This window comes from Pararge aegeria, chromosome 3 (genome assembly GCF_905163445.1).
Source record: "Pararge aegeria chromosome 3, ilParAegt1.1, whole genome shotgun sequence".
NCBI lineage: Eukaryota > Metazoa > Arthropoda > Insecta > Lepidoptera > Nymphalidae > Pararge > Pararge aegeria.
Window position 1 is genome coordinate 1138530 of NC_053182.1, and position 27419 is coordinate 1165948.

The window sequence follows — 27419 nt, forward strand, 5'->3', positions numbered from 1 at the left end:
GTTCATAATTTTACGCTTCGATACAAAATAATAAGACTATCAACGAAGCGTTGCTGACGCTTTACGCTACACAAATAATCGTATACAATCACTAGAAAAAATTAGTTATGCATTCAGTTAGCTCAAAATAACGAATATGCTAGTGAAGCGAGATTACCTGAGCAGTGGCGTAACATTTACAATTATGTCTAAATTAAATCAAATTATTGAACACGTTGGAAGAGTAATAATCTTAATTTCAAGTTATAAAACCAATTAGCTTAGGTTTTGGAACATGATCGATTTTAATAACGATTAATATAGTAAATAAATTGATTGAAAAATAATGTCTAAATTTTAACACCGGCTCATTTACTATAGACACGACGTCCATGGATTGCCAATTTTCAAATTCTATCGTGACTGAAAAATCGATCATGTGTGTTATACAACTATAAGGTGGTATTCTCAGTAATTGTATACAAATTAGATTACTTTTTGTATCATCAGGGTGAATAGCTCAAGAGCGGCTCGAATATTTCGGAGAGGTTTGTAATATTAGTTTTACCTTACCTTCAATGAGTATAGAGTCTTCGACCTATCTTCATAATTGAATAGATTTTTAAATTATTATACATAAGTAAATATTATATTAAATATTATACGTATTAAAAGTAAGTGACTTGTGTGGGAAATATTACGGCACCGCAGGAATTTGAGAAGTGAATATTTGTTGGTGGCCGTTAGTATTTTATATGATTAACACATTTACGCAACTGATTGACTAACTGACTGACTGACAATCGTTATAGTAAACTGCTGGGCATATGCCACAATATGCCCAGCAGTTTACTATAACGATTGTCAGGGATTGTAGATTTCCTACTCATGAGTTAGAGGTACTATATTATCTACCTGCTTTTATAAACAACTTCATTAAAAGTTCCCACCAGCTCTTCAGCTATATAAGTGTCAATAAAAAGTAATTGGAGGGAAGGTAGGTAGTTGCAGAGTAGCAGATCTTGTGATGCCGGCGTATTGACTAGTAACAGTCACGTTTCAAACAGCGCTGAGATTCCGACCTTGGGTGCAAGTTGAATTTACCCGCTTTGTTACCTCAAATATACCCCAATTTCTCAGGTAACATTGAGTAATATTTTCTGCGAATAATTTAAACATGCGCCCCCCAATCCTACTGCGGGATTATCCTAATTCGTTGTAGAATCACTATAATTAGAGATTACCAAATCAAATTGGAAAAAAATAAAATCGCTCTCGTAAATAAAATCATTAATCTTAAATTAAACAAATGAATTTAATTAAGTAGTTATTATTTTATAGTAGATCAAAAACAATTTGTTTTATTACATAAATTCCTACTAAAATGCAGGTGTTACTATTTAAAAAGTTAATTTAGTGTATAAAAAGGGTACATTTAGAGCTAGTCGGCTGTGATTCAAAATGAATGGTAACAAAACACTTTTTAGTAATTATATCAGGGGATAAAGTTTGACAGATTTCTGATACAAAAACTGCAATAACGTCAAATTTATTCCTCAGATAAGATTTAGGCAATTGAAAAATACTTATGCCAAGTTTCTAGCACCAAACTAGCCCTAACGTTAAAGTAAAACGATTGCAGTATTATAACGAAATAAAATAAAACTATGTAGGTCGCGTCACGTAAAAAGAGCGCTTGTGGGACTAGCGCATCATATTTTTTTTTATAATCAAAATATTATTCAGTGTAAGAAACATCAAACATAAAGAAAGAAGCGTGTTTTAAGAAATTAAAAATAATTGTGTTTTGATTGTAATTATAATACGTACCATACAGTAAAAAAGGAATGAAAAGATTGTTTTCGTATGTAAGCAAGTACATAAAAATGGTGTAATTGTACAGATTACCCGTAACCAGTTAGGCAGTCAACGTTATTTTTACTTGACGCGATCTATTTATCATAAATGATAATTAAAAAAAAAAACTATATTTTAATATCTATTTTGTTCATAACTTATATTATGTTGAAAATTCCCGTTTTCTTACCGCTTTCCTTGAGAGTGACTTACAATAACATATTATGTAGCCAAACATCACATTGCATATGCACTTGCATACAAATACATCATATACCCGATCGAAGTATTTTAATTGGAGTTGATTCTTAAGAACTAAGGTCTAAGCGCACACGCCTGATCAATGGAAGGGTTGATCGCCCCTTTAAATACTTCGAAATGGATGTATAGGCGATTCCTATCATATATTACATCCATACTCAAAGAGTATAGTGATGCGTACACATTAGCCACCATGTGTTGCAAGATGTTACATTAGAGCTACAAAACTAGCTGTCGAGGTTTTAAAGATTAACTTAATGAGGCTTTTCCTTATTTATTATTTTTTTATTTAACTATTGTGATGCCAGAGAACCACGACTGCTACACTTTAATCTGTGGTAGTTATTTTAAATGATATATTAAAATTACTAAACTTGGTTATTTGTAGGTCCTCTAATGTTAACAGCTTACCTTTTTTTAATTATCATAGTGGCCAATTTTGATCGTCAACAATCACAACACAGTTCATGCTACTCTTAGACCAATATAAATGACAGTTCATTCAATTATTGCATTTTGGAATATTCAGCTCCATCGTAATCCATGAAAAGCCAACTCTCTTGCGTAATTGAATACTAAAATGCAATAAAAGTTAGGGGACATTGGTGCTATTCGAGTTGTACACAAATCCTAACTACATTGAATGCAAAATATCATCATGTTATTATCTGTGCTCCCAATACAAAGGGCACCTTAAACCTGTCAATTTAGTTTAGAATTCATATACAATAATGTTAAGCACCATTTTGTGTGATTGATATTATTTTAATTGAATATAGTTATTATACAATTCGTCTTGTACACCGGTTAAATTATGGGAACATGAGTACATTACATCAAACGCATATTATCTATAAAAAATCATTTAAAAATTACGCTACATTACTTATCAAATTATATGATATAGAAATTGCCCTTATTAATAATTATTAATATAATAGAGAATGCAAAGCGGTTTTTTGGTTTATTATCGTTAAAATTATTATATTTTCAGTGTTGCATCAACACTGCATTAAACTACATAATATTATATAACTATACAGGGACTCCAGCTGACTATATCCCATTTAATGAACATTTACTAGGGTATGCATAATTTATCCATTATTAACTTTTTTTTTTCAAATACTTTTAAATTATTTACTTTTACCTGTCAGTTTTAGAATATGTTACATTTTATCCTCCCCAAATGACAGGTAACAACACATTAGCTATTACCTGTCACATTGATCACATTTACCTGTACTTTATAATATAAATGCCAGTTTTCGTTGTTACAACAATGTTGTGGTATAATTGACATGTTATGCAACAGGTAAATAGAATGCATTATTGCCTGTCCCATTGTTCACCGTTAATTTTCATGAAACCAATGACATGTTTTTCTTTGATGGCCATAGTGGTTTTAGCAAAAGTAAATTAACAGTTTTGACAATTTTGACAATGTGCGCTATCGTTACCATAATATAATGTATAATAGCGAATTGTGACTTTCACTTCGACATGCATGTTAAAAGTTTTATTATTTATAAAGTTACAGTCCTTCAATAAAATGTTTTTTTTACCCTACAAAATCTACAAATGTATGGATTATCCATTCATTACTCGGCGACGAAACGCTCTAAGTACTACAAAAGTAGCAAACTTAAATGTGCAAAATGGAATGAATACATCATTTCGTGTATTTAAATATTTTTCCCCAAAAATTGTAGGTAGGTACATTTTATTATTAGGCCTAACTAAATTTTAATTATTCATTAACACCTAACAATAGTTTCATTGAGTATCATTTTAAACAGAAGTTTAAATCATTTTTACGTTAAATATAGTACTTAAATTTAATATAAATTGTAAAAAAAATTAGACTAGAAACAATGTATTCGATTCCATTTAATTAGCGTTCACTAAAATTTCTTGGACAAACTTAATAAGTACCTATTTATTTCTATAGGATACAAAGCGCTTACCTCTTGGTTCAATATTCTATGTAATTTTCCAAGAAATTGGAGCAACTGCTCGTCGAACTGTTTGATGTAAGGCCTGAGTGCGGCGAACACCGCGAGGCATGCGCTGCGAGGCAAGTGTTGCGAGAGCGCGCACTGTCTGGACGCCGCGTTATGCGTGCCCCGCCATTGCGTTCACTCAGGCCTTAGCCTTAGACTAGACGCGCACTGGTGATTTATTTAAACACTAAACTTTTATTCACTGTATCCACACACTTTGAGCTTCACGTAACCGCGCATACGATGTCATCGTATCACGAGTGTGCGAGAGGTCTAACGCAGTCGTTCGTCCGCGTGCCGGAGGTTATGTATAGAGCCTCGCACGATCCCCGCTCAGCAATTCGCAGCCGCGCGCGGTAGCGGACGCACGAGATAAAGTTTCTCCCCTTGTTTGTTGGTATATATTGGCGCCCGTTGGTAATGCGCAACGAGCTGATCCAACGTTGGGAACTTCCGCTGCCCGATGCAGTAGAGATTGCCTTCAACTTGCACGCGGAAATGTTTGTTACGGCCCGGCGCTTTTAGTGACACAGAGTAGTCGCCAACCTAAACATGTAAGTTATTTTTATCAGTCCAATGTTATTTAAATTTCATTCTAACTACAATTCTTCAGTTGTTGATCCAAGAATATTTAACAGACACAATACCATAGTTTTGACATTTTAAAGTGATATTAAAATTTGACATGAATAATAATAGATTAGATATTTGTAATTTTGATATCAGTCTTAAATTTTATTCTTATTTTAATAATGTAGAGTGTCGAATTTTGTTTGATAGTATTACTATAGTAAGTAGGAATTAGTGTACGAACATATATATTTTTTGCATGCCATCTAAGGCGGATTATTTGTCCCTTTATTTTATCTACCAACAATGTAAAACCAAACTGCAAATAAATGATTTGAATTTGAATTAGTGAAGTGGGTTATTTAACATAAATAAATATATTGACAAATTACGAGACAGGTAACAAGATGTTCATTATTACCTGTAAAATTTTTCAACATTACCTTTGATCTTTGAGGTTTATTAAAACGGACCATTTTATACACACATTCATGTTCGTCACACAAACATTTAATCAGCTGTGGGAATCTTTGTGGGAGTGGGAAGTGGGAATATTTTAGGATATATAACAGATCTGAAACGCAGCATGCATCCCGTGCCTATAAAAAAAAGTATTGCACCCGTGCGAAGGCGTAGTGGGTCATAATTAAATTTATTATTAATTATTAGTATTTATGTATCAATACTTAATAATTTTAATTTATTTTTATAGTTAATAATATAATTGTCACAAGATATGGAATTTTATACGAAATAATGTAATATGAAATAATGTGTAATTTATATGGCCTCAAGGCCATAATAAGGACAGTGCACGACGCGTACTCATTATCATTTACATATCATTATCAAATATTATCGTAGGAAATACAGTCTACTTGTCAATCTGTAGCAAATCTCTATCATTTATGATCAGTCCGCAAAGGACACACTCACGTTGGTCTCCGAGTCGCGGATGAGGAAGTCGCCGTCGTGGCCGTGCTGGTTGAGCAGCGCGTCGCAGTGCGTGCGCGTGATGGCGCCGTAGTACCACGCGCGCCCCGCCGCGCCGCGCGCCGCCGCGCCGCCCGCCGGCGCCTCGCCCGCCTCGCTGCGCACACACACATGCATTCCATCATCACCGTACCACGTGCGCGTGATGGCGCCATAGTAACACGCGCGCCACTCCGCGCCTCGCCCGCCTCGCTGCGCACACACACATGCATTCCATCATCACCGTACCACGTGCGCATGATGGCGCCATAGTAACACGCGCGCCACTCCGCGCCTCGCCCGCCTCGCTGCGCACACACACATGCATTCCATCATCACCGTACCACGTGCGCGTGATGGCGCCATAGTAACACGCGCGCCACTCCGCGCCTCGCCCGCCTCGCTGCGCACACACACATGCATTCCATCATCACCGTACCACGTGCGCGTGATGGCGCCATAGTAACACGCGCGCCACTCCGCGCCTCGCCCGCCTCGCTGCGCACACACACATGCATTCCATCATCACCGTACCACGTGCGCGTGATGGCGCCATAGTAACACGCGCGCCACTCCGCGCCTCGCCCGCCTCGCTGCGCACACACACATGCATTCCATCATCACCGTACCACGTGCGCGTGATGGCGCCATAGTAACACGCGCGCCACTCCGCGCCTCGCCCGCCTCGCTGCGCACACACACATGCATTCCATCATCACCGTACCACGTGCGCGTGATGGCGCCATAGTAACACGCGCGCCACTCCGCGCCTCGCCCGCCTCGCTGCGCACACACACATGCATTCCATCATCACCGTACCACGTGCGCGTGATGGCGCCATAGTAACACGCGCGCCACTCCGCGCCTCGCCCGCCTCGCTGCGCACACACACATGCATTCCATCATCACCGTACCACGTGCGCGTGATGGCGCCATAGTAACACGCGCGCCACTCCGCGCCTCGCCCGCCTCGCTGCGCACACACACATGCATTCCATCATCACCGTACCACGTGCGCGTGATGGCGCCATAGTAACACGCGCGCCACTCCGCGCCTCGCCCGCCTCGCTGCGCACACACACATGCATTCCATCATCACCGTACCACGTGCGCGTGATGGCGCCATAGTAACACGCGCGCCACTCCGCGCCTCGCCCGCCTCGCTGCGCACACACACATGCATTCCATCATCACCGTACCACGTGCGCGTGATGGCGCCATAGTAACACGCGCGCCACTCCGCGCCTCGCCCGCCTCGCTGCGCACACACACATGCATTCCATCATCACCGTACCACGTGCGCGTGATGGCGCCATAGTAACACGCGCGCCACTCCGCGCCTCGCCCGCCTCGCTGCGCACACACACATGCATTCCATCATCACCGTACCACGTGCGCGTGATGGCGCCATAGTAACACGCGCGCCACTCCGCGCCTCGCCCGCCTCGCTGCGCACACACACATGCATTCCATCATCACCGTACCACGTGCGCGTGATGGCGCCATAGTAACACGCGCGCCACTCCGCGCCTCGCCCGCCTAGCTGCGCACACACACATGCATTCCATCATCACCGTACCACGTGCGCGTGATGGCGCCATAGTAACACGCGCGCCACTCCGCGCCTCGCCCGCCTCGCTGCGCACACACACATGCATTCCATCATCACCGTACCACGTGCGCGTGATGGCGCCATAGTAACACGCGCGCCACTCCGCGCCTCGCCCGCCTCGCTGCGCACACACACATGCATTCCATCATCACCGTACCACGTGCGCGTGATGGCGCCATAGTAACACGCGCGCCACTCCGCGCCTCGCCCGCCTCGCTGCGCACACACACATGCATTCCATCATCACCGTACCACGAGCGCGTGATGGCGCCATAGTAACACGCGCGCCACTCCGCGCCTCGCCCGCCTCGCTGCGCACACACACATGCATTCCATCATCACCGTACCACGTGCGCGTGATGGCGCCATAGTAACACGCGCGCCACTCCGCGCCTCGCCCGCCTAGCTGCGCACACACACATGCATTCCATCATCACCGTACCACGTGCGCGTGATGGCGCCATAGTAACACGCGCGCCACTCCGCGCCTCGCCCGCCTCGCTGCGCACACACACATGCATTCCATCATCACCGTACCACGTGCGCGTGATGGCGCCATAGTAACACGCGCGCCACTCCGCGCCTCGCCCGCCTCGCTGCGCACACACACATGCATTCCATCATCACCGTACCACGTGCGCGTGATGGCGCCATAGTAACACGCGCGCCACTCCGCGCCTCGCCCGCCTCGCTGCGCACACACACATGCATTCCATCATCACCGTACCACGTGCGCGTGATGGCGCCATAGTAACACGCGCGCCACTCCGCGCCTCGCACGCCTCGCTGCGCACACACACATGCATTCCATCATCACCGTACCACGTGCGCATGATGGCGCCATAGTAACACGCGCGCCACGCCGCGCCTCGCCCGCCTCTCGAATATTTCTTTCTTCAAATAGGCACATAGGCCCAATGTGAAATATGTACATGGTGATATAGTGAGATGATGGCGTTAACCATATTTGTAAACTTATAACTATAGCTACGAGGATTCAAACTCGCCCTGGTACGGTGAAACGGTAAACTTAGTACGGTGCTCTCACGGGTACATTACATTCGAGTGTCTCTGTAACTAGTTATATGACGGTTTTAAAGTAAAGCGCAGCCATAATATGTCTATGGGCTGATCGATTTATTCGCTGCTGGCACCATTTAACAAACCTTACATACAGACTATAGAACCCACAGATGTGCTATAATTATTAAAAACTCTATAAAACCGTATTCATTATTTTACGATGCTGGCACCATTTAATTAACAAAATTTGTCACTAAAAAGCGCGTCGAATTGACACACTATTTATAATCATTTAAAAGTGTATTTCAAGTAGTAGTGCTTTTTGGGACAGAGCACGTTTCCTTATTTCTGCTGTTAAGTAGTTACGGTCTGAATCTTCAGACCGGTTAAGCGGCAGTCTACTTGCAGACACATGAGGCTTAAAAAACGCCACATTGATGGGCACTAGGCTGCATTTTGTAGGACGTTTATCTGTCTGTCTATGGATGATGGTTTTCCAAACCATCGATCTGCTATCTGCTTGTTTAGTCAATTATTTATTATTAGAATAGAATAATAATAAAATAAAATAAAAAAAGCCTTTTATTTCATGCAAATAATATAACAAATATAGTAAAAAATAGTGTCTATAAAGTTTACAATACAAATTAGTTTTAACATCTTTTTTCTTTTATTATATTTAAGAATTAATTTATATTTGGTTTTCATCTTTAATTTGCAAGGACCCCTCTCAGGTTAGAATAGATTAGAAATACTTTGTTGCGACAAACACAATAGGAGAAACAGTTATAGTAGTGCTAGGGTGCAAAGGCGGCCCTATAACCAAAAATGAGATCCGTCAAAAAGGTGGAAAATGGATTGTGAGTAAAGTATGTATATTTCTGAAAGTGTGTTTGTTCGTCTGTCCCGCCCTAACCAAGCAACTAATCAAGGCCACCAAGCAAGATTCGTGGGTCACCTGTAGGGCTGCGCGAGGTAGTCGGCCAGCTCCTGCAGGTAGTTGCGCGGCACGAGGCCGATGTGGCCGCGGCTGTCGCGCGCGCGGTACCACTCGGGGTCGGAGGGCGGCCGCTCGATGATCTCCAGCCGGTCGCCCTTCTCGAACGACAGCTCCTGCTCGTTGTTGGACGTGAAGGAGTACAGCGCCACCTGCGACACAGCGCACGTATCAGTACGTGCACGAGCACAGCGGTCGCCGGCCTGGCGCCACGGGCTCGCTCCACCCCCGGCGAATGACCCCCCAGTCTCGTCCGGTGGAAGGCTTTCACCGTGGCTAGCAACGGCGATTTCGTGTTACGGTGCGATTTCGCGTGGAAACCGATTAGGGGGTGTGCAGTGGCGTGCATAGAGGGTATGCACAGGGCTGGGATGAAATAAAATTAAGAAAATCTCCAGTACGAGTTATGAAAAACTTAAGGATAGGAATTGTAAGAGCCTACCCTTAAGTATTTATATTTCGTACTCGAGATTTTCTTCATTTATACCATCTGCATACCCTCTATGCACGCCACTGAGGGTGTGGTACCATACTCCCTAACGTGTTAGCCCGCTACCGTCTTAGACCGCATCATATTATACGTCACGGTTCATAGGCGATGGTTTTCCACTAACAATCAGGTGGGCCATCAGTCTTGGTCCGTTTATATATATTATATATAATTACTATAAAAAAAGAAAAACCACCGTAACCGCAAGCGCACTCATTTTCGGATTGTGTGTAGCAACTTAACCACAATGATTTCAACAGCGTAACACGATCTGGTTGGCGAACGCCGGAATTCATTGTAGCCCTAGGGCTCAAAGAAGCGAAGGTATCTTCGGCCAGAGGACGCCTCATGTGAGGCGGAACCTCGGCGCTGGGGACGTTTTTTTAAAATAGACAAAATAACTTGGTCACTGTTGTACAGCAAAAAAAAGTCACCATGAATATCATGCCATTACCACCGACAGAGCTACAAAAAATAAATTATGTATGTATTTAAGTTTTGTTTCACACAATGTGTAACGGAATTGCGAAATACTGTTGAAGGATACATAAGTATATTTCATAAGGAATCACCCTGTAAAAATATTTAATAAAAAGATAGATAGATAAAGTCATTATTGCACAAATTAAAAGCGAAAACAAGAAATAACAAAACAATAAAAATATATAAATAAGATGCGCAAAGGCGGTCTTATCGCTTTAAGCTATCTCCTCCACACAACCCTTTATGGTAGAGAATTAGGTTACGGAAAACGGGATAGTGCAACCGGTGATACAATTAAATGTAATACATATAATTATAATATATACATACATATAAATTTAATATATATATATATACATAAACATACAAAAGAACATACATACACTATATCATAATAATTAAATAAAATTGTTTAAGTCGAGATTGAAATATGTTTACTGTCTGTGACTGTCTTATATCTCTCGGCAATTCATTCCACAGATTCACCACTTTGAAAGTAAATGAGTTGAAAACATGTATTATCATATTTATTTTTCATACAAACGAATACGGAACATTCTGTGTTTACTTATGACAACCCTATTGAAGATCAAAGACCGACACGCGCACAGTACCTACACTACGCGACGCGTACCTAATAGTGACAGGAGTCAGTTGATTTTACTTTTGCTTGTGGCGTTAGGGCTGTATCTGATTTCTTTCAGTAAAACATGGTTTACTGAGAAACTATAAGCTTTTCAGTTTCACAGATAAGTCTCAGAGACAGTAAATAATGTAGCCTCTGAAGTATTATTTCGGTTTTCATTTACACATTGTATATTTCTACAGATAAATGTTAAGTTACATTTGAAATTTAATAATATCTAATATTAAAATGAGACTCTTTCACTAAGAGACACATCGCTTTTTTTCATTTATATTTTTACTATTTATACTTCGAGGAAACGTCAAATTCTATGCCTATTTCCTCCAAGAGTAGGAAAAAACACAAAAATATTGATAAATTGTTGTATAGTAAGTGATTAATTACACACTAGCTGACCCATGCAACTTCGTCTGCACCAAATCGGTTATTACCGAAAAACACGAATAAAATGACATTTTCTAAAAATGTATCCTAGCCAGATCGATTTATCGCCCCCGAAACCCCCTGTATTCTAAATTTCATGAAAATCGTTGGAGCCGTTCCCGAGATTCCAATTATATATATATATTATATAATTATATATACTAGTTGTACCCTGCCACGCTTCGCTGTGGCATATTGTGATTGAATGGTTGAGAAAAATAGATAAAAACAATCCATGATGCGTATTATATATCATGCTAAAATTTCAGCCCGACCATTGCAGAACTTTTTGAGTTTTTGAAGCGTACACAAACCAACATAACATTTATATACATATAAATATGTGTTTTAGCACTAAAGATGTCCCTCCTACTTCCAGAGGTAACCAGTATTATTTGGAAATTATAGATAGTTGCAATCATTGACTGCAAATCTTACATAGACTCATCTGCACTTAAAGTTTTAGTAGTAGTACCTATTAAAGCATTTTGTGGCCAAGCTTGTCCAGGGAAGTCCCTACTACCCCTATGCCTATTTAAGCTGCTAAGCGTTCCAGTCCGAAGGGTGTCATTTCATAGGATGTGTTCCTTGCATGGCATTCAAAGTGTTCCTCTGTTTATGTAACAAATTATGGTTTTTCACTAACCATTAGGTTACTACAGCTTGGTCCATCATTTATTACTATAAAAAAACCTTTAGGATGTTATCAACAATTATAATTATATAAATAATTTCCTCAAGGGCTAAAATTTTTCGAAATCTGATAGTAAACGACCTTAATTTAACAAACATGAAACTTTTATTAAATTTTAAGTTTGTAGGAATTTTAGTATAAAATATATATTTTAAATCACAAAATCGGTTACGGGGGTGCGTAACCGATTTTGTGATTTAAACTTCATTCAATACATTCTTGTTTGCTCGTAACATAGCCCAAAAAAATTCTGTCCAAATTTCATGTCTAAAAGAGTTAAAATTCAATATTTAGTTTTTTATGATTTATTCTAATCATTAACGCCCCCGCTATACACTTCGGAGATTTAACACTTATAAAAAAGTTAGCCTATCCATTAAGTCAATGTATCCACTACATGTATGCAAAATTTCAATTCAATCGGATGTATAGTTTAATAGTTTTAACGCAACAACCGTAAAAAACTCTATAGATTTATATATTAGTATAGAAGTATAGATACAAGAATTGCTCGTTTAAAGATATAAGATTATGCACTAAATTATTGCCATCCTTAAACTATATTGCTGATATCCAACATCGTCATTCAAATGTTTTATTGTATTGAGGTATATTATAATTTTAGGTATTTAAAACAGCTCTATTAATGTATTTACTGTCTCAATCTCATATATGGTGGATATCGGCTCGATAGCTCAAGGATGGCCACATAGAAGCACTTACAACGATATCCAGAACGTTTTCCGCCATCGCATATGTGTGAACAGTGTCCTCGCTGTCACCTTCTTCACTCGTGTAGTTAGACGGGAACCTTGAAAAAATAAAGAAACCTTTTGACTGCCGATTGGCACAGTGGCTAGCGACCCTGGTCTCTGAGTGCAAGGCTGTGGGTTCGATTCAGTGGCGCGCATAGATAGAGGGTATGCACAGGGTATGCAGGTAATACAAAATGAAGAAAATCTCCAATCTCGGTTTTAGAGCATAGATCCACCACGCTGCTCCAATGCGGGTTGGTGGGCTTATCGACTATTATCAAAAGTAAAAGATAGGACGGCTCTCCGTGACACCGCTAATTCCCTAGCTCAAAGATGGTACTGGAAATTCTTAAGCAGCAAATACACAATACATGACAATTATTGGAAGTTTAACATACTAAACTAATTAGTCACACGTTTGTTATTAAGACCATATATATAGGGAGGACACTGCCTCCTGTAACAGTTTAAACTGGAGACAGGGCTTCACACAAATGAAATATATGCATTTTATTATGAAATGTATGGAGACTTTCAACATCTCCTGAGGATGCTCCGATTTCGGAGCATTGCCGAAGATCTGTTTGGTGTGGAGTATGAGGATTGAAGAAATTATAAATGACACCATACAGATTCTCCTGTTTTTCGACTAGGACTATAGCAAATGAAGCTTAATTTTTATAATATATCATGGATTTCCGCAAAGTAACGCCTGCTTCTATCCAATTACACTAATGATATGTTTGCATTTTTTTTTTATTAATTAAAGATATAATTATTATTATTTTTATAACCACTTGACCAATGAGGCAGTTTTATCATATCATAACAGGATAATTAAACCTTATACGAAAGTGTTGCCTGAAAAATGTTAATACATATACTTATCTTATTAATACTGTTTTATGTTATGTTATACATAAATGAACAGTTATGATACTGTAAAGCATGTATTGTTGTATATGTGTTTTCAACTAATTCGACCTGTGAATTAACCAGCGCTTAGAATACTCACGATCTATTAACGACTACTAATAGACAATGGCGTATTTGAGATGGTGATAACAAAAAAAAATTCCCGGCTAAGTTTGTTGTGGGCTCTTCTTAAACCAGGGCGCGTTTGGAACCCTCATAGCTTTAGGTTTAAGTTGGCGAACGAAGTTATCACCATTTCCTTACAATTATGTAAACATATATGTGTGAACGGGTAATAAATACCTGTAATAGGCCTACAAGAATAAAGAATTTTTTTTGCCAAATTGCCATTGTTTGCGTGTAATCACTATTCACACATTCATTCTGTGGTGGTCAAACTCATTATTTGTAAAAGCAAATTAGATTTATAGATTTAAGATTTTAAGAAAGTTTTCATCTATCTAGCTATACCTAAAACTGAAAAGTTAAGGGTGTGTGCTGGATGTTGAACTTGTTCCTCGTTGAACGGAAGCCACATGGCTATCACTGTTCCTATAGCTCAGTGCAAGTAACAATGCTCCAATGACAACACACTTGACACTCCAATGACACTTCCACTTGCTTGCTATTTGAGAGGTAAGTATTGACAACCTCCATGGCGCAGCGCTGAGCGTTGTGGATTTCAGTGCGAGGTACCAGGTTGGAATACCAGCACGGGCAAATTGAGAATTTATGACTTTCGAATTAACTCTAGAGGCTTCGGCCGTGTCTAGTTATGCCTGCCACCATGGTATTGCCTAGCTAGTTCAAATTAAAATTCAAATTAATTTATTCCAAGTAGGCCTACTGTATAAGCACTTTTGAAACGTCAAGTATGTATGTCTGTAGTGACTCTACCACCGATTCGGAGAGCAGATTCCACCGAGAAGAGCCGGCAAGAAACTCAGTAGTCGCTCATTTCCAACATCAACATTTACAATAATTTTTGTATCTCGCGGGAGAATAGAGCGGCAGTGCTAGTGCGGGTAGCAGTGGCGTGCACTTCATACATGCACAAAAGCACTGCATACCCTAAAATTTTTGTATTACTTATAAAGGAAAGGATTTTTCCATTTTACGCCATTTTCCTTCTTTATGCATGCCCGGGTCAAAAACCCTGTGTACTGGGCAGTGCCACTCACCAGCCGGTGTGCGCCTGGTACTGGCCGCGCCACCAGCCGTCGTTGCTCTTCTCCAGGATGAGGATGCGGGTGCCCTTGGTGAGCGCCAGCTCGTCGGGCTGCTGCGCCTGGTAGTTGTACTTCACCACGGCCGCGCCCAGCGCCTCCACCGCCTCCGCGCGCCGCGCCGGCGACTCGGGGCACGCCGCGCCGCGCACCGGCGAACTGCTCGACGGCAGGGTCTTCGAGCCGGACCCCTTCTTCACCTTCTTCTTGATGCTGCAGGACAGAATTCAAACTTAGAATGAATGAATGAATGAATATATCAATCAATCAATATACCTTTATATACACACCACAAAAAGTGCATAAAATAATTTAATTAATAGATAAGGTGATCCTAGAGTGGGCAGTTACCTTGGCCAACGAATTAGTTTGGCCATCCAAAGGGGCAATGCTGCCAGCATCTTAGGAACTGTGCCTCGCTGCGGTGGTTTCGAGGACGTTTTAGATTTTATTTAGTTTTAAATAGTTTATTTTAGGTTATATTTATATTTTAAGGAAACAATATTACTATAACAAACTAAAATGTTATTCGTTTATTATGCATTATTCCCTAAGTATATTAATAGTTCAAAAATCATGCTCGTAATAAAACCAAACTAATTTCTATGTTTTAGTTTCGTTTAATTTATAAAAGCATATTTTGACTATGGCAAAATTAATCGGTTTACCATTCACCATCAAATTTGTTAATAAGCTAGAGAAATCAGCTAAAGATAATGGTTGGAAATTAAAATTAACATCATTCCTGCTATATCGACTATAGATGAAAATCTTATCACATTAGTGTATTGTCAGCAGTTCTCGATATATCTACACAGTTTAAACGAAATCAGACAGTTCGAGCGTCAATATCAATTCAAAAGGATATATTGGTTTTTTTAGCCTGTTAAATATTTTTAAAGCTTCTCTAATAATTTATTTATTTATTCCCAATCTTACATTTTTGTCATTACAGGAAAAAGTTATCCTAATGCGACAATGCAGCATGTTATGTAAATTTTAATTATATTATATGTAAATTTTAATAATATTATATATAACTATAATGTATAAGATAAAATCCAAATCGCTATGTTTGTGAGTTCACTCAGAGTGCAACCAAATTAATCCGTCTTCTCGGATCGGCTATCACATTGAGGGTACGGACAGCATAAACTGCCATGCCCGTGATAAGTTAACCGGCTAGTATCGTAGATTGCATCATCACCTACCGCCGAGTATCAAGCAGTCAAGAGCTGACTTGTTTGTAGTGTAATTGAGAAAAAAAAAACACCAGTGACAGAGCCCTTGGGAGATGTAACCTAACACTTCACTTATCATTTCACGGTGTGCCGCAAAGTAACTCTGCTACAGTCACAGAAACTCACCTGTCAAAAAGAGAAGGCTTCTCCTTCTTCACGTAGTTGCTGGGCACGTAGCCGGACTGGCTGCGCGCGTTCTGCACGCGCCACCAGTGTTTGGAGTCGTCCAACAGCAGGTACCGCTCGTTCTTCCGCAGGTCCAGCTCCTGAGCGCCTTGCGCGGCGTAATCGTACTTCGCAACCACGTAGCAGACATCGTCCTGGAATATCATCATCGTCACATCAGCCCATTAACGGTCCACTACAGGGCACGGGTCTCCTCCCACAATGAGAAGGGGCTAAGGCAGAAGTCCACCACGCTGGCACATTGAACAACATTATGTAGAACTCTCAGGAATGCACACTATAATATCTCACGATATTTTCCTTCACTGTTGAAGCAACTGATATTTACTTAATTATTAAAAACGCATGTAACTTAAAAAAGGTAGTGGTGCGTGCCCCCTGAAAGTGAAGTCAAGCTTGTACCCACTGGGCTAACACTACTGGGCTGCGGGATGTTTCAGAAGACCTTGGGCGCATGTTATGAAATGTGTTGTTCAGGGTGTCACACCTAAACGGTGCTAATAAGACGCTATTATTAAGACTGCTGTTTGTTTGTCTGTCAGGACCTGTTTGTTTTCTTGGGCTGAAAGATCCTTATGCCCTTTTATGGCCTATCATCTCTGTGCCAAATTTTTGTGAAAATATTTTAAGCGGTTAAACAATGACAAAGTCATGAATGCTATTTTTACAATGATGCATAAACAGGTTTAAGAACAAATTTCAACAATGCCTGTACTCAGGATGTAAGCCAAATTTTGACAAGTCTAGTTTAATTTAAACCATACCTACTGCAATTTAATTATTTTTTCATAAAAACAAGCTGTGCTCATAATTTTGCAGGTGTTACGTTTGATTCCATAATGTTTTTAAATTATAATCTGCTGAAATAATTGTTAAAAATATAATATAAGGTTCTACTACTAGGCAAAGGACTTAGAGTTTGTTTTGTTGAACATGCTAATAACACAAAAAATATGAATATAAACTAATCATCAATTAATAGATTATATGAAAATATATGTTTATTCATTGCAAGAGTTTATTTCTTGTTAACACCATAGATATGAGTCAATAGGCGGTGCTACATTACAAAATTAACATATTTTCCTTACAACAGAATTCATGGTTCAATGTTTTCTAGGCCACAAACAATTTCTTGGTCCTATTACCTACCGAGAGTACCATACAATATAGCAATTCATACCCAAGCTTTTTTATCATACATATAATCCTTAATTAATATTATATCTTAAATTGATAAACCCTTTTTACATAGATGTAGGTACATGAAATAATTAAGAAGAATAAATAACAGCATAGTTATTAAACAACAACACACTACAACTGCATTTTACTATAGTTAATATCATAGACCTTCTTAAGCCTCCTACTCCTAAAATGAAACATTCTACACAGAGTACAAGGAAGTATGGAAGGTTACAATTAAGTGAGAGCAGAGGAAATGAAGGCAATTAACATGCATTGTGTAATTAAACACATGCCACTGTGTGTATGTATGTATCTTGCCTGCATGTACACAATTTGCAATATAAAATGCAATCATTCATATAAACCTACGAGGTAATGAATTTAATTACAATATAAAATTTAATAATTCATATAACTCTTATATAGTATGCATGACTCAACTGTCTTAGTGTTTTAGATTGTGATTTAACAGCCATTCTTATGTCTTTTTGCCAGCCATTCTGGCACCAGATGAGGTAACTCTGTGCTGTAAAATATTACAAGTAAATGCGAATAAGACACCATGGTGTCTTATTGGCATTTACAGGGTATTTATGGACAAATAAGTCACTGATTGATGAGTAATTTATTTTATTGCTTACCTATTTAAAGATTTTAACAATGCAAACCTAAAGCACAATTAAAAATGACTTTTTTAGAAATCTTCTAGGTTTTATTTGAATATTCCAATAGGAAATATTGTATTGGAGTTGTTGAGAGTTCAATTAAAAATAGGGAGCTTATCGATTTTTATTTTTTCATTCAATACATCATTCTTATTTTATTTATTTGTTTTTTTTATTCATTCTTGATCTCTCTTGAAATGTTCATAGTGATATAGCTTTAAGACTAAGATATACATATTTTGGTCAGGATAAGCATATCATAAGGTAGCATTGCTTGATGAGGTTGAATAGATCAAATGTATTTATAAATTGTAAGTTTTGGACTGATCGTATGGAGTGTCTGATTTAGGATGGATTGCAAGGATCTCATGGGCATCCAAATCGATAGTAAACATTACCTGGGTGTTCTTTCCATGCCTGGAGTTAGCCATCGCGTGCGGCGCCGGCAGCGGCTTGTTCGCCCACACCGAGTCAGCGGCGCGGACCGACCGCGTCTCCAACATGACCAGCTCCTGGCCTCACTGATACATGTCGCCACTAGCCCGGGTCTACTGCACTGCACCAGTCGATTCGCCAATCGCACTCGACAGTGCACTTGCACAATAACACAGATCAACAATCCTGCAGCAAAAACTCCCTATTGTTTGTCTGCAGGACGTGCGAAAATACGATCGAAAGCTATTTCACATTCAACGAGAAATGATGGTTGTCACTCCATCGCACCGCACGATTAAACAATCTTTAATAAAATGGGAACTGTATTAAAACCCTTTTATTGCATGATTTGCGAATTTTATGTAATATTCAGGCAAATTTATCACATTTGTAATTTTAACTAAAAAAAATTTACATCAGTCGGTGGGGCAGCAACGAATCAATAGACAAAAGAAAGGATTTATTTTTATTGGCTGTTTCTACCATAGACAATATGTAGATGAAGGTTTTATAATAAAACTTATAACTTCTAGCTCTTTTAGTGACCCGTAAATCCTTTTTATTAGGGCCAGATATTTGAAATCCAGTAACAAATAGTTTGTATTCTTCTTCGTATTTTTTAAGTTAAATTTTTCTCTATATTAAATTTTTTGACAACTAAATAATTAATATTCTGTGAAATTAAATGTCAAGTCAGTGACAATCGATTTGTAGCGACAATCATTTTGTAGTTTAATCGAGTTATTAAACTACAAAACGATTTAAATATTTAAAGTTCAATCAAATGCACCACGTTATTACAAAAAAGAAATTCTAAACAACATTTTATTGTATGTTAATATTTTTTTTTTCGTATGAACATGATTTTCTGTCGATGACACCTTTATCGTAATATTAAATTCGTTATGTCGATACCTTACTTATAGACCTTCATTTATTTATCAAAGCATTTTTTATTTTCTCCTAAACTATCCGATTAAATAACGTGCTGTAAACGGCAAAACCTATCAACATAATACTGTCTGGATAATAAACTGAATCTTTTTGACATAATTAATTTTTTAAGCCTATTATATAATGACAATGTATTATCAACTTAACTACCATAAAAAAGGTTATAGAGACAGACATGTTGAAACTTATTGTTATATTTTGGCCAATTATAAGATATTGTATCTTTATAAATTAGAGCCTAGATTACAGTAGGTCATACATCACATTGTGTTATTCTGATATATAACCTACTATAGTTTTGTCAAATCCGTTCATATATCCACTCATACAAAATTTAGCATTCAAACTATTATTGTATGAGGATATTATATTATTAAAGATTTGATACTTTCATCCACCAATCGATTTCAAATCCAGCTAATCGTAGAAACTCTTTTATTACACGGAACACTAATTGCATAGATAAAACACCAATACCTAGAGTCAATACTTATTTATTTACTCGTCTGTGGTCCATACTACTTGTCACGTTTGCTTCCTATCGACGTATCGGTAATTTCGCTGAAAAATATTAAGTTGTTTTTAAATTAATGCTTGTACTTATATAATAAACACATATGATCATCTAAAGTGCAGTGCAGTGAGCATGTCTGACTCGGAGGGCAGTATATTTTCGGGTAGCGGTTCAGACGCTGGCAGTGTTGCTTCCAACCGTTCAAGACGAAGTGCTGCGTCGAACCGTTCGGTTCGGTCGGGCTCCCGCTCTCGATCACGGTCACAGTCTGGTAGCCGAGCCAGTCGCAGTCGAAGCCCTTCTAAATCACCTTCTAGGTCGCGATCTCGATCCAGATCGAAGTCGCGGTCTCGTTCGCGCTCCAGGTAATCCTTATTCTCCAAGCGTACCATTCAGTTTCAACACGTATTCCCGGTTTTTATCAAGAGTTAACCAGGACACATTATTATTATTTTAGACAAATAATTGTCAGGGTGTTTCTTTTAGTTCCAATTTCTTACTCAAACATAAAAGTTTGAATATAACCTCATTAAATTGAATTTTCACAATTGTTTAGAGCAGACAAATAAAATAATTGTAGGGAAGGCAGTGCTTTTGTGTATGTAATATAAAATGCACACCACTCAGAGGCATATTTCTGAAGCAGACTTGATCAAATTTACACAACCTCTTTGGGGTTTAGTAGTAGACTTAAAGTTAAAAAAATAATCCAAACTGGTTTTATTGGTGCATCAGAACAGTGGTGGTGCAATCCTCTAAAACCCTGTTGCCTATGAAAGTGGCGGTCTGTGCCACATAGGGGGATGTTGGTGGGAGTATGATCATGTGACCTGTCTTACAGGAAACATTTCAGTGCTGTGCATTGAGCACTCACATGTCTTAAGATATTGTTAACCAAATGTAATTGAGAGGTTTTATTTTGTAATTGATTTTGTGTATTGTAACAGAAGTCACTCTGTTGCGTCTGATGCCAGTCGTAATAATGCGAAGGATGACGAAGCCAAAGAAGCATCTGGAGATGAGGAAGTCGAGGTATTATTATTATCTTGAATATCACAGTTTTTTTGATGCCTAATGTCAGTGTGTCAACTTTTTTTTATAAGGAGAATTTTAATGGAGATCAATAATTTTGCTATGTAAGTTGACAAACAAGCAGATATATGAATTATATATAAGGAAATGTTGTAGAGTTACTTGACATACAGTAATAAGTTAAGGTTCATATACACATTGATAAAATATGAAATTGTTATTGGCATTAATCACCATTATTATCATCTGTTTATTGATGTCACAGATCTTATTCCTAGAAGGTACTGATAGTAGTTTAATTTATTATTTAACGTTAAGTTAAGCTGTGTTTAATTGCAATGGATTTATTTAAAAAGAAAAGTATTAATTATTTCATAAGATACTAAGAACAAAATATAGAATCACAGTTAATCAATTCAGCAATTTCTTCTTAACTTTACACATTTTTCTTCCAATGCTATTTCTTGCAGAAATTTATTATGTGTCCTGAAATCCCAACATGCTGATGCTCACTCTAATGTAAAATTCGGCCAAATCTCACGTAACTGATGGACACCTCTGTTATCAGTAATTTTTTGTAAAATTTTGTCATCTCAATGTAGGAAACAGTGCAATTACATGGACTATTTACAATGAAACCTCTCATGTTCTGAGAGGAGAGACATGCGTTGTAGTGGGACGGTAATGGGTTGATGTGATGATTATTTACAATTATACTAAGTATAGCATAATTATAAATTTTCAGGATGAACAAGAGCCAGAGGGTGATGACTTAGTGGACTCGGAGGAGTATGACGAAGATGAAGAGGAGGAACGCAGAAGGAAGAAGCGAAAGAAGGACAGCCGCTATGGAGGTTTCATTATTGACGAAGCTGAGGTAACATTATGCCAAAATTACTTAGTTTTGTATCCTGCAAAATTGTTGGAAACCCAATTATTTGGAATTTCAGGCATATGTCATAAATAAAATTTAATTTTGATCATAATAATACATAGGGTGCATTTCATGACATTTCAGTCTTTTGCCCTAACCTATTGTGTTAACAAACATCAACTGTAAAAGCCCCAATTTGCCCACTCATAAAAATAAGGTCTATTTTTAAGAGTACTTGTATATTTAGAAAAATTTAAGACTTTAATCTAATTGTGTAATTATTATTTGAACATATATATCATTTATAATTATTTTCTGAAATAAGGTTGACGATGAAGTTGATGAGGATGACGAATGGGAGGAAGGCGCCCAGGAAATGGGCATCGTGGGCAATGAGGTCGATGAAATCGGTCCCACTGCGCGAGAAATCGAGGGCCGACGGAGAGGAACTAATCTCTGGGACTCGCAGAAAGAAGAAGAGATTGAAGAGTACCTCCGAAATAAGTATGCGGATGAATCCGCTGCGCTTAGACACTTTGGAGAGGGTGGCGAGGAAATGTCTGATGAGATCACCCAACAAACCCTACTTCCAGGCATAAAAGATCCCAACCTATGGATGATAAAATGTAGAATTGGAGAAGAAAAATCCACAGTCCTCCTCCTCATGAGAAAGTTCATAACGTACCAGAATTCCGAGCAACCGTTTCAAATAAAATCCGTAGTAGCACCAGAGGGTGTTAAAGGGTATATTTACATAGAAGCATACAAACAGACGCATGTTAAAAGTATTATAGAAAACGTTGGGAATTTAAGAATGGGTATTTGGAAACAGGAAATGGTACCAATTAAGGAAATGACTGATGTTTTAAGAGTAGTTAAGGAACAATCGGGATTAAAACCGAAACAATGGGTCAGACTAAAAAGAGGACTTTACAAAGATGATATCGCCCAAGTTGATTATGTGGACTTAGCTCAAAATCAAGTACATTTGAAGTTATTACCAAGAATAGATTACACAAGACTGAGAGGAGCTTTAAGGACAGTTCAAAGTGAAAGTGAAGCCGCGAAACGGAAGAAGAAGCGTAGGCCCGCAGCGAAACCTTTCGATCCAGAAGCAATTAGAGCTATCGGTGGTGAAGTTACTTCAGACGGTGACTTCCTAATCTTCGAGGGCAACAGATACTCCAGGAAGGGTTTCTTGTATAAAAACTTTACAATGTCAGCTATTTTAGCCGAAGGTGTCAAACCAACTTTAACAGAATTAGAAAGGTTTGAAGAACAACCTGAAGGGATTGATATCGAACTGGCCGCACCCGCTAAAGATGATCCGACCAGTTTGCACTCATTTTCAATGGGAGACAATGTTGAAGTTTGCTCAGGAGATCTGGCTAATTTACAAGCGAGAATTATCGCGATAGATGGGTCTATGATCACAGTTATGCCAAAACACGATGCTTTGAAAGACGCTCTTGTGTTTAAGCCAAATGAGTTGAGAAAATATTTCAAGCAAGGCGATCACGTTAAAGTTTTGGCGGGTAGATATGAGGGCGATACGGGTTTGATAGTGAGAGTTGAACCTCATCGGGTTGTGCTAGTTTCCGACTTAACTATGCACGAATTGGAGGTTTTGCCTCGAGACTTGCAACTATGTTCTGACATGGCAACTGGAGTCGATTCGCTGGGTCAGTTCCAATGGGGAGATATGGTACAACTTGATCCCCAAACTGTGGGCGTAATCGTTCGATTGGAAAAAGAAAATTTCCACGTTCTTGGAATGCAAGGAAAAGTTATCGAATGTAAACCACAAGCTTTGCAAAAACGCCGAGAGAATCGTTTTACGATGGCTCTAGATTCTGAACATAATTCTATACAAAAGAAAGATATAGTTAAAGTTATTGACGGCCCTCACGCGGGTCGCGAGGGAGAAATCAAGCATTTGTATAGAAACTTTGCGTTTTTACAATCGAGGATGTATTTGGATAACGGAGGAATATTCGTTTGTAAGACACGTCATCTGCAGTTGGCCGGCGGTGCTAAGAATGCTGCAAGTACCAATGGTTTGGCTTTAGGGTTCATGTCGCCTCGGATCCAGTCGCCGATGCACCCTTCCGGGAGAGGAGGGGGTGGGCCTAGAGGGCGCGGCAGGGGGGGCCGGGGCGGTGCAGTGTCGCGCGATCGCGAGTTTATCGGACAGACTATCAAGATCACCGGCGGGCCGTACAAGGGCAACGTGGGAATAGTGCGGGACGCGAACGTCAGTACGGCGAGAATCGAGCTGCATACAGCGTGTCAGACCATTTCCGTGGACCGAGGACACATCGCGGCGGCTGGAGGGGCCACAGGCGCCGTCCGGGGAGGAGCTTCAAGGTACGTTCATCGGATTCATAAAATTCTTTAAATATAAAATTTCTATTTAACCAGATTAGAATTTATTATATTTATTCCATCAGTGGTTTTTAGTTACTAGTAGGAGGACCTTATTAGGCTACAAATGTTGATTTAGTGTTGGTTGCTTAACATTCTAAATCTGTTTTTATGATGACTAACTGAGATCTGTTGATCATTCTAAAATTATTTCATGCTAGTTCTATTGTCCGTCAATAATAACGATACCTTTATTAAACCGAAACCTTAATTTAGTTATTGCATACATTTGCTTTCAAATCACGCAATATATGAATGAAATGAACACTTTTATATATATATATATATATATCTATCGTAGTAAAATGTATGAATATTACAGCTACGGTCGCACGCCCAACCCGCGCGCGGGCGCCAACACGCCCACGTACCGCGAGGCCGGCTTCAAGACGCCCCTGCAAGGCGCCGCCACGCCCGTGTACGAGGCCGGCAGCCGCACGCCGCACTACGGCGCCTCCACGCCGGCGCACGACGGCAGCCGCACCCCCGCGCACCCCGCCTGGGACGCGGCGGCGCACACCCCGCGCCCGGACCTCGACCTGGGCCTCAGCCTGCCCGGCTCCCCGCCGGCATACGACTCGGCCTACTCGCAGGTACGGTCCTCTTTTAAAATACTGCCATCGTCCTATTAAACTTCTTTAGGTAAACCTCACCGAGAACTTAATCTCTGCAAGGTAGCAAGAAGTCAGTTTTAAGATGCTTTGGTTTTTGGTAGCAACCGTTGAATTGTATACGTGTTCTGTTATACTTTTTGGTTTTTTATGTACTTTTTGTGGTGTGCAATAAAAGTATATTCATTCATTCATTCGACCGTCAGAATCGAACTCCCGGCTAAATTAGCACGTTCAAAAGAAACTACCGCCGTCGTACCATTAAAGTACGAATGAACCGCACGCCCCCATTGCAGGGCCCGTTCACGCCGCAGACGCCGGGCACCATGTACGGCTCCGACCACACGTACAGCCCGTACCGGCCCAGCCCCAGCCCCGGCGCGTACGGCCCGGGCTACCTGGGCACGCCCAGCCCCGCGCCCTACTCGCCGCGCTCGCCCTACACGGCCGACGAGGACGCGGACTGGCACACGCCAGACCTGGAGGTGAGCATTGTTATTCCGTTTTTTAAATGTCGTTCTGATCGGATCTGTTCTATGAATGATGGTCCCTCGCGTGCGCAGGTGCGCGTGCGCGCCAACGCCGAGGCGTCGCTGCGCGGGCAGACGGGCGCGCTGCGCGGCGTGTCGGGCGCGTCGTGCGCCGTGCTGCTGGCGCAGGAGGACCGCGTGCTCAACCTGCCGTCGCACCTGCTGGAGCCCGTGCTGCCGCAGAGCGGCGACCGCGTCAAGGTGCGTCGGCAGATGCTCTGCAAACTTTTTAATTTTACGGAAACGGTTCCCCTGCTTTTCTAGGATACTAAGTATCCCACTTCTGAAGCGAGAATACGAGCTATCTTTCACAAACAAACAGACAGCCCTACTTTCGCAAACAATTAATCAATCGCAAACGACCGTCCCGGAGCCTATTATGATTTCACCTTACCTACTTTTAAATCACTATCACATATACAGCCTGTGAATTGTGATAAGTGACCTAGCAGTAGCACCAAAAAAAAAAATCAATTCAATTAACGCTGCTTACCCAGCGTTAATTGAAGTCATTAAATAAATCAGTAACCAACTTTGAAAGTTTGCCGTACAATGGTTTCATTTCAACTTTTCTAATAAACAATGAATAATAATAAATTGACTCGTTTGTAGAGGCTAGCTGAGAAAATTCCCATCATATTTTATGAAGTGTCAACGGTCACGTCCTTGAATAGGTGACTTGTGTGTACTGAATTCTGCCCTGTTATTCACCTGATTTTCCCGTAATTTGGGCAGAAGTGCACTGATAATACAATCTTTCTAATAAAATAGTTTAATTAAAATCTGTTCAGATATGACATGACTATGTTCTAAAATCGATAAAATCCTTCATCAATATCCCGAAGCGACCGTCTATTTTTCTAATTAAAAATTAATATACAACCCCTGACTTATCTTCCAGGTGATAGCAGGCGAGGACCGGGAGGCGGTGGGGCAACTCATCTCTATAGAAAATCAGGAAGGGCTCGTCAAGTTCGGCACCGACGACATCAAGATCATGCAGCTAAGACACCTCTGCAAGATGGCCGCCACATAATGTAACGCACTACGCCTTAGATAAGTTTTCCAGAGAAAAAAACCTGCCAGCGACGTGATATTTATCTGTCAAATAAGAACGGAGTCGCCGGAGAGAACGTGGAAAGATTAATATATTATTCAATGTTCATTCACCTCAGTAAAATTGTAGATCCTGGACAGCAAGTCTTTTTGTCCAACCAAATTGGCACCACTTCATAATTTGCCTTTATTGCTGCTACACAAACAAACATGTTTTAATCCTAGCTAGAGCCAACAATGTTTGATCGATTGGTTTCAAAGTGTTCTTATTTACCCAAAATAAACCTATTTTATAAATTTATTTCATTGTTTTATTTTTAACACCCACGATCCTAGCTCTAGAGTTAATTTTTTGGGTAAGTAAATAAACTGTTGTGTAATAATAATCTTTATTTCAGGTATAACCCATAGTTATAAAACGAGTAAATGAAAACCGAACGCTAATTAATAGTTTATGAGTGAACCACTACCTTAGTTTTTACTGAAAGAAATCAGATACAGCCCTCATCACATGTAAAACTAAGTGACTCCTGTAACTTTATTAGGTAAGCGTCGCGTAACGTAGGTACTGTGCGCGTGTCGGTCTTTTCTCTTCAATAGGGTTGTCATAAGTAAACACTTAGAATCTTTTGAATTACTCTGTATAAAAAATAAATTTGCTTCTTTCGATTTAATATTGTTACAGGTTGGTTTCCTTTTGCAATACCCCTATGCACCAATACAGTATTTCTTAATTCGGTTACACATTATATATACATTTAAAAATTCCAAAATGACAGAAAATAAAAATGAATTATTAACAA

General features: G+C 39.7%; 2 protein-coding genes across 4 annotated transcripts; one reads left to right on the top strand and one right to left on the bottom strand.

Annotated features, from left to right (window-relative positions):
* Positions 1-1260: 1260 nt before the first annotated feature.
* On the bottom strand, positions 1261-19041 carry LOC120637081 (cytoplasmic protein NCK1). 2 transcript variants are annotated; one of them, XM_039908700.1, is made up of 7 exons: positions 18585-19041; positions 16274-16467; positions 14862-15119; positions 12737-12821; positions 9236-9426; positions 5607-5760; positions 1261-4646 (listed from the first exon to the last, which is right to left on the bottom strand). In XM_039908700.1, exons 1-7 carry the CDS (start codon positions 18687-18689, stop codon positions 4434-4436), a joined length of 1200 nt encoding a protein of 399 aa, XP_039764634.1. In that variant the 5' UTR covers positions 18690-19041; the 3' UTR covers positions 1261-4433. The 2 variants fall into 2 exon arrangements, with proteins under 2 accessions (XP_039764634.1, XP_039764633.1); XM_039908699.1 differs by having other exon boundaries at positions 12734-12821.
* A 1051-nt stretch (positions 19042-20092) lies between these two features.
* LOC120637027 (transcription elongation factor SPT5) lies at positions 20093-26917 on the top strand. 2 transcript variants are annotated; one of them, XM_039908613.1, is made up of 8 exons: positions 20093-20454; positions 21037-21121; positions 21867-21998; positions 22321-24362; positions 24742-25012; positions 25327-25515; positions 25594-25761; positions 26462-26917. In XM_039908613.1, exons 1-8 carry the CDS (start codon positions 20222-20224, stop codon positions 26594-26596), a joined length of 3255 nt encoding a protein of 1084 aa, XP_039764547.1. In that variant the 5' UTR covers positions 20093-20221; the 3' UTR covers positions 26597-26917. The 2 variants fall into 2 exon arrangements, with proteins under 2 accessions (XP_039764547.1, XP_039764548.1); XM_039908614.1 differs by lacking the exon at positions 21037-21121 and having other exon boundaries at positions 20356-20454.
* The last annotated feature ends 502 nt before the right edge of the window (positions 26918-27419 follow it).

What these genes read in the sequence shown, in the direction of transcription:
- LOC120637081 (XM_039908699.1), bottom strand. Translation starts at nt 18,689, where the DNA reads ATGTTGGAGACGCGGTCGGTCCGCGCCGCTGACTCGGTGTGGGCGAAC. An exon ending in TACCTCGCGCAGCCCTACAG is followed by an intron (nt 5,761 to 9,235) that starts GTGACCCACGAA and finishes GTGTGTGCGCAG; the next exon opens with CGAGGCGGGCGAGGCGCCGG. An exon ending in TCCGCGACTCGGAGACCAAC is followed by an intron (nt 4,647 to 5,606) that starts GTGAGTGTGTCC and finishes TTACATGTTTAG; the next exon opens with GTTGGCGACTACTCTGTGTC.
- LOC120637027 (XM_039908613.1), top strand. Translation starts at nt 20,222, where the DNA reads ATGTCTGACTCGGAGGGCAGTATATTTTCGGGTAGCGGTTCAGACGCT. An exon ending in TCATTATTGACGAAGCTGAG is followed by an intron (nt 21,999 to 22,320) that starts GTAACATTATGC and finishes TTCTGAAATAAG; the next exon opens with GTTGACGATGAAGTTGATGA. An exon ending in GGCACACGCCAGACCTGGAG is followed by an intron (nt 25,516 to 25,593) that starts GTGAGCATTGTT and finishes TCGCGTGCGCAG; the next exon opens with GTGCGCGTGCGCGCCAACGC.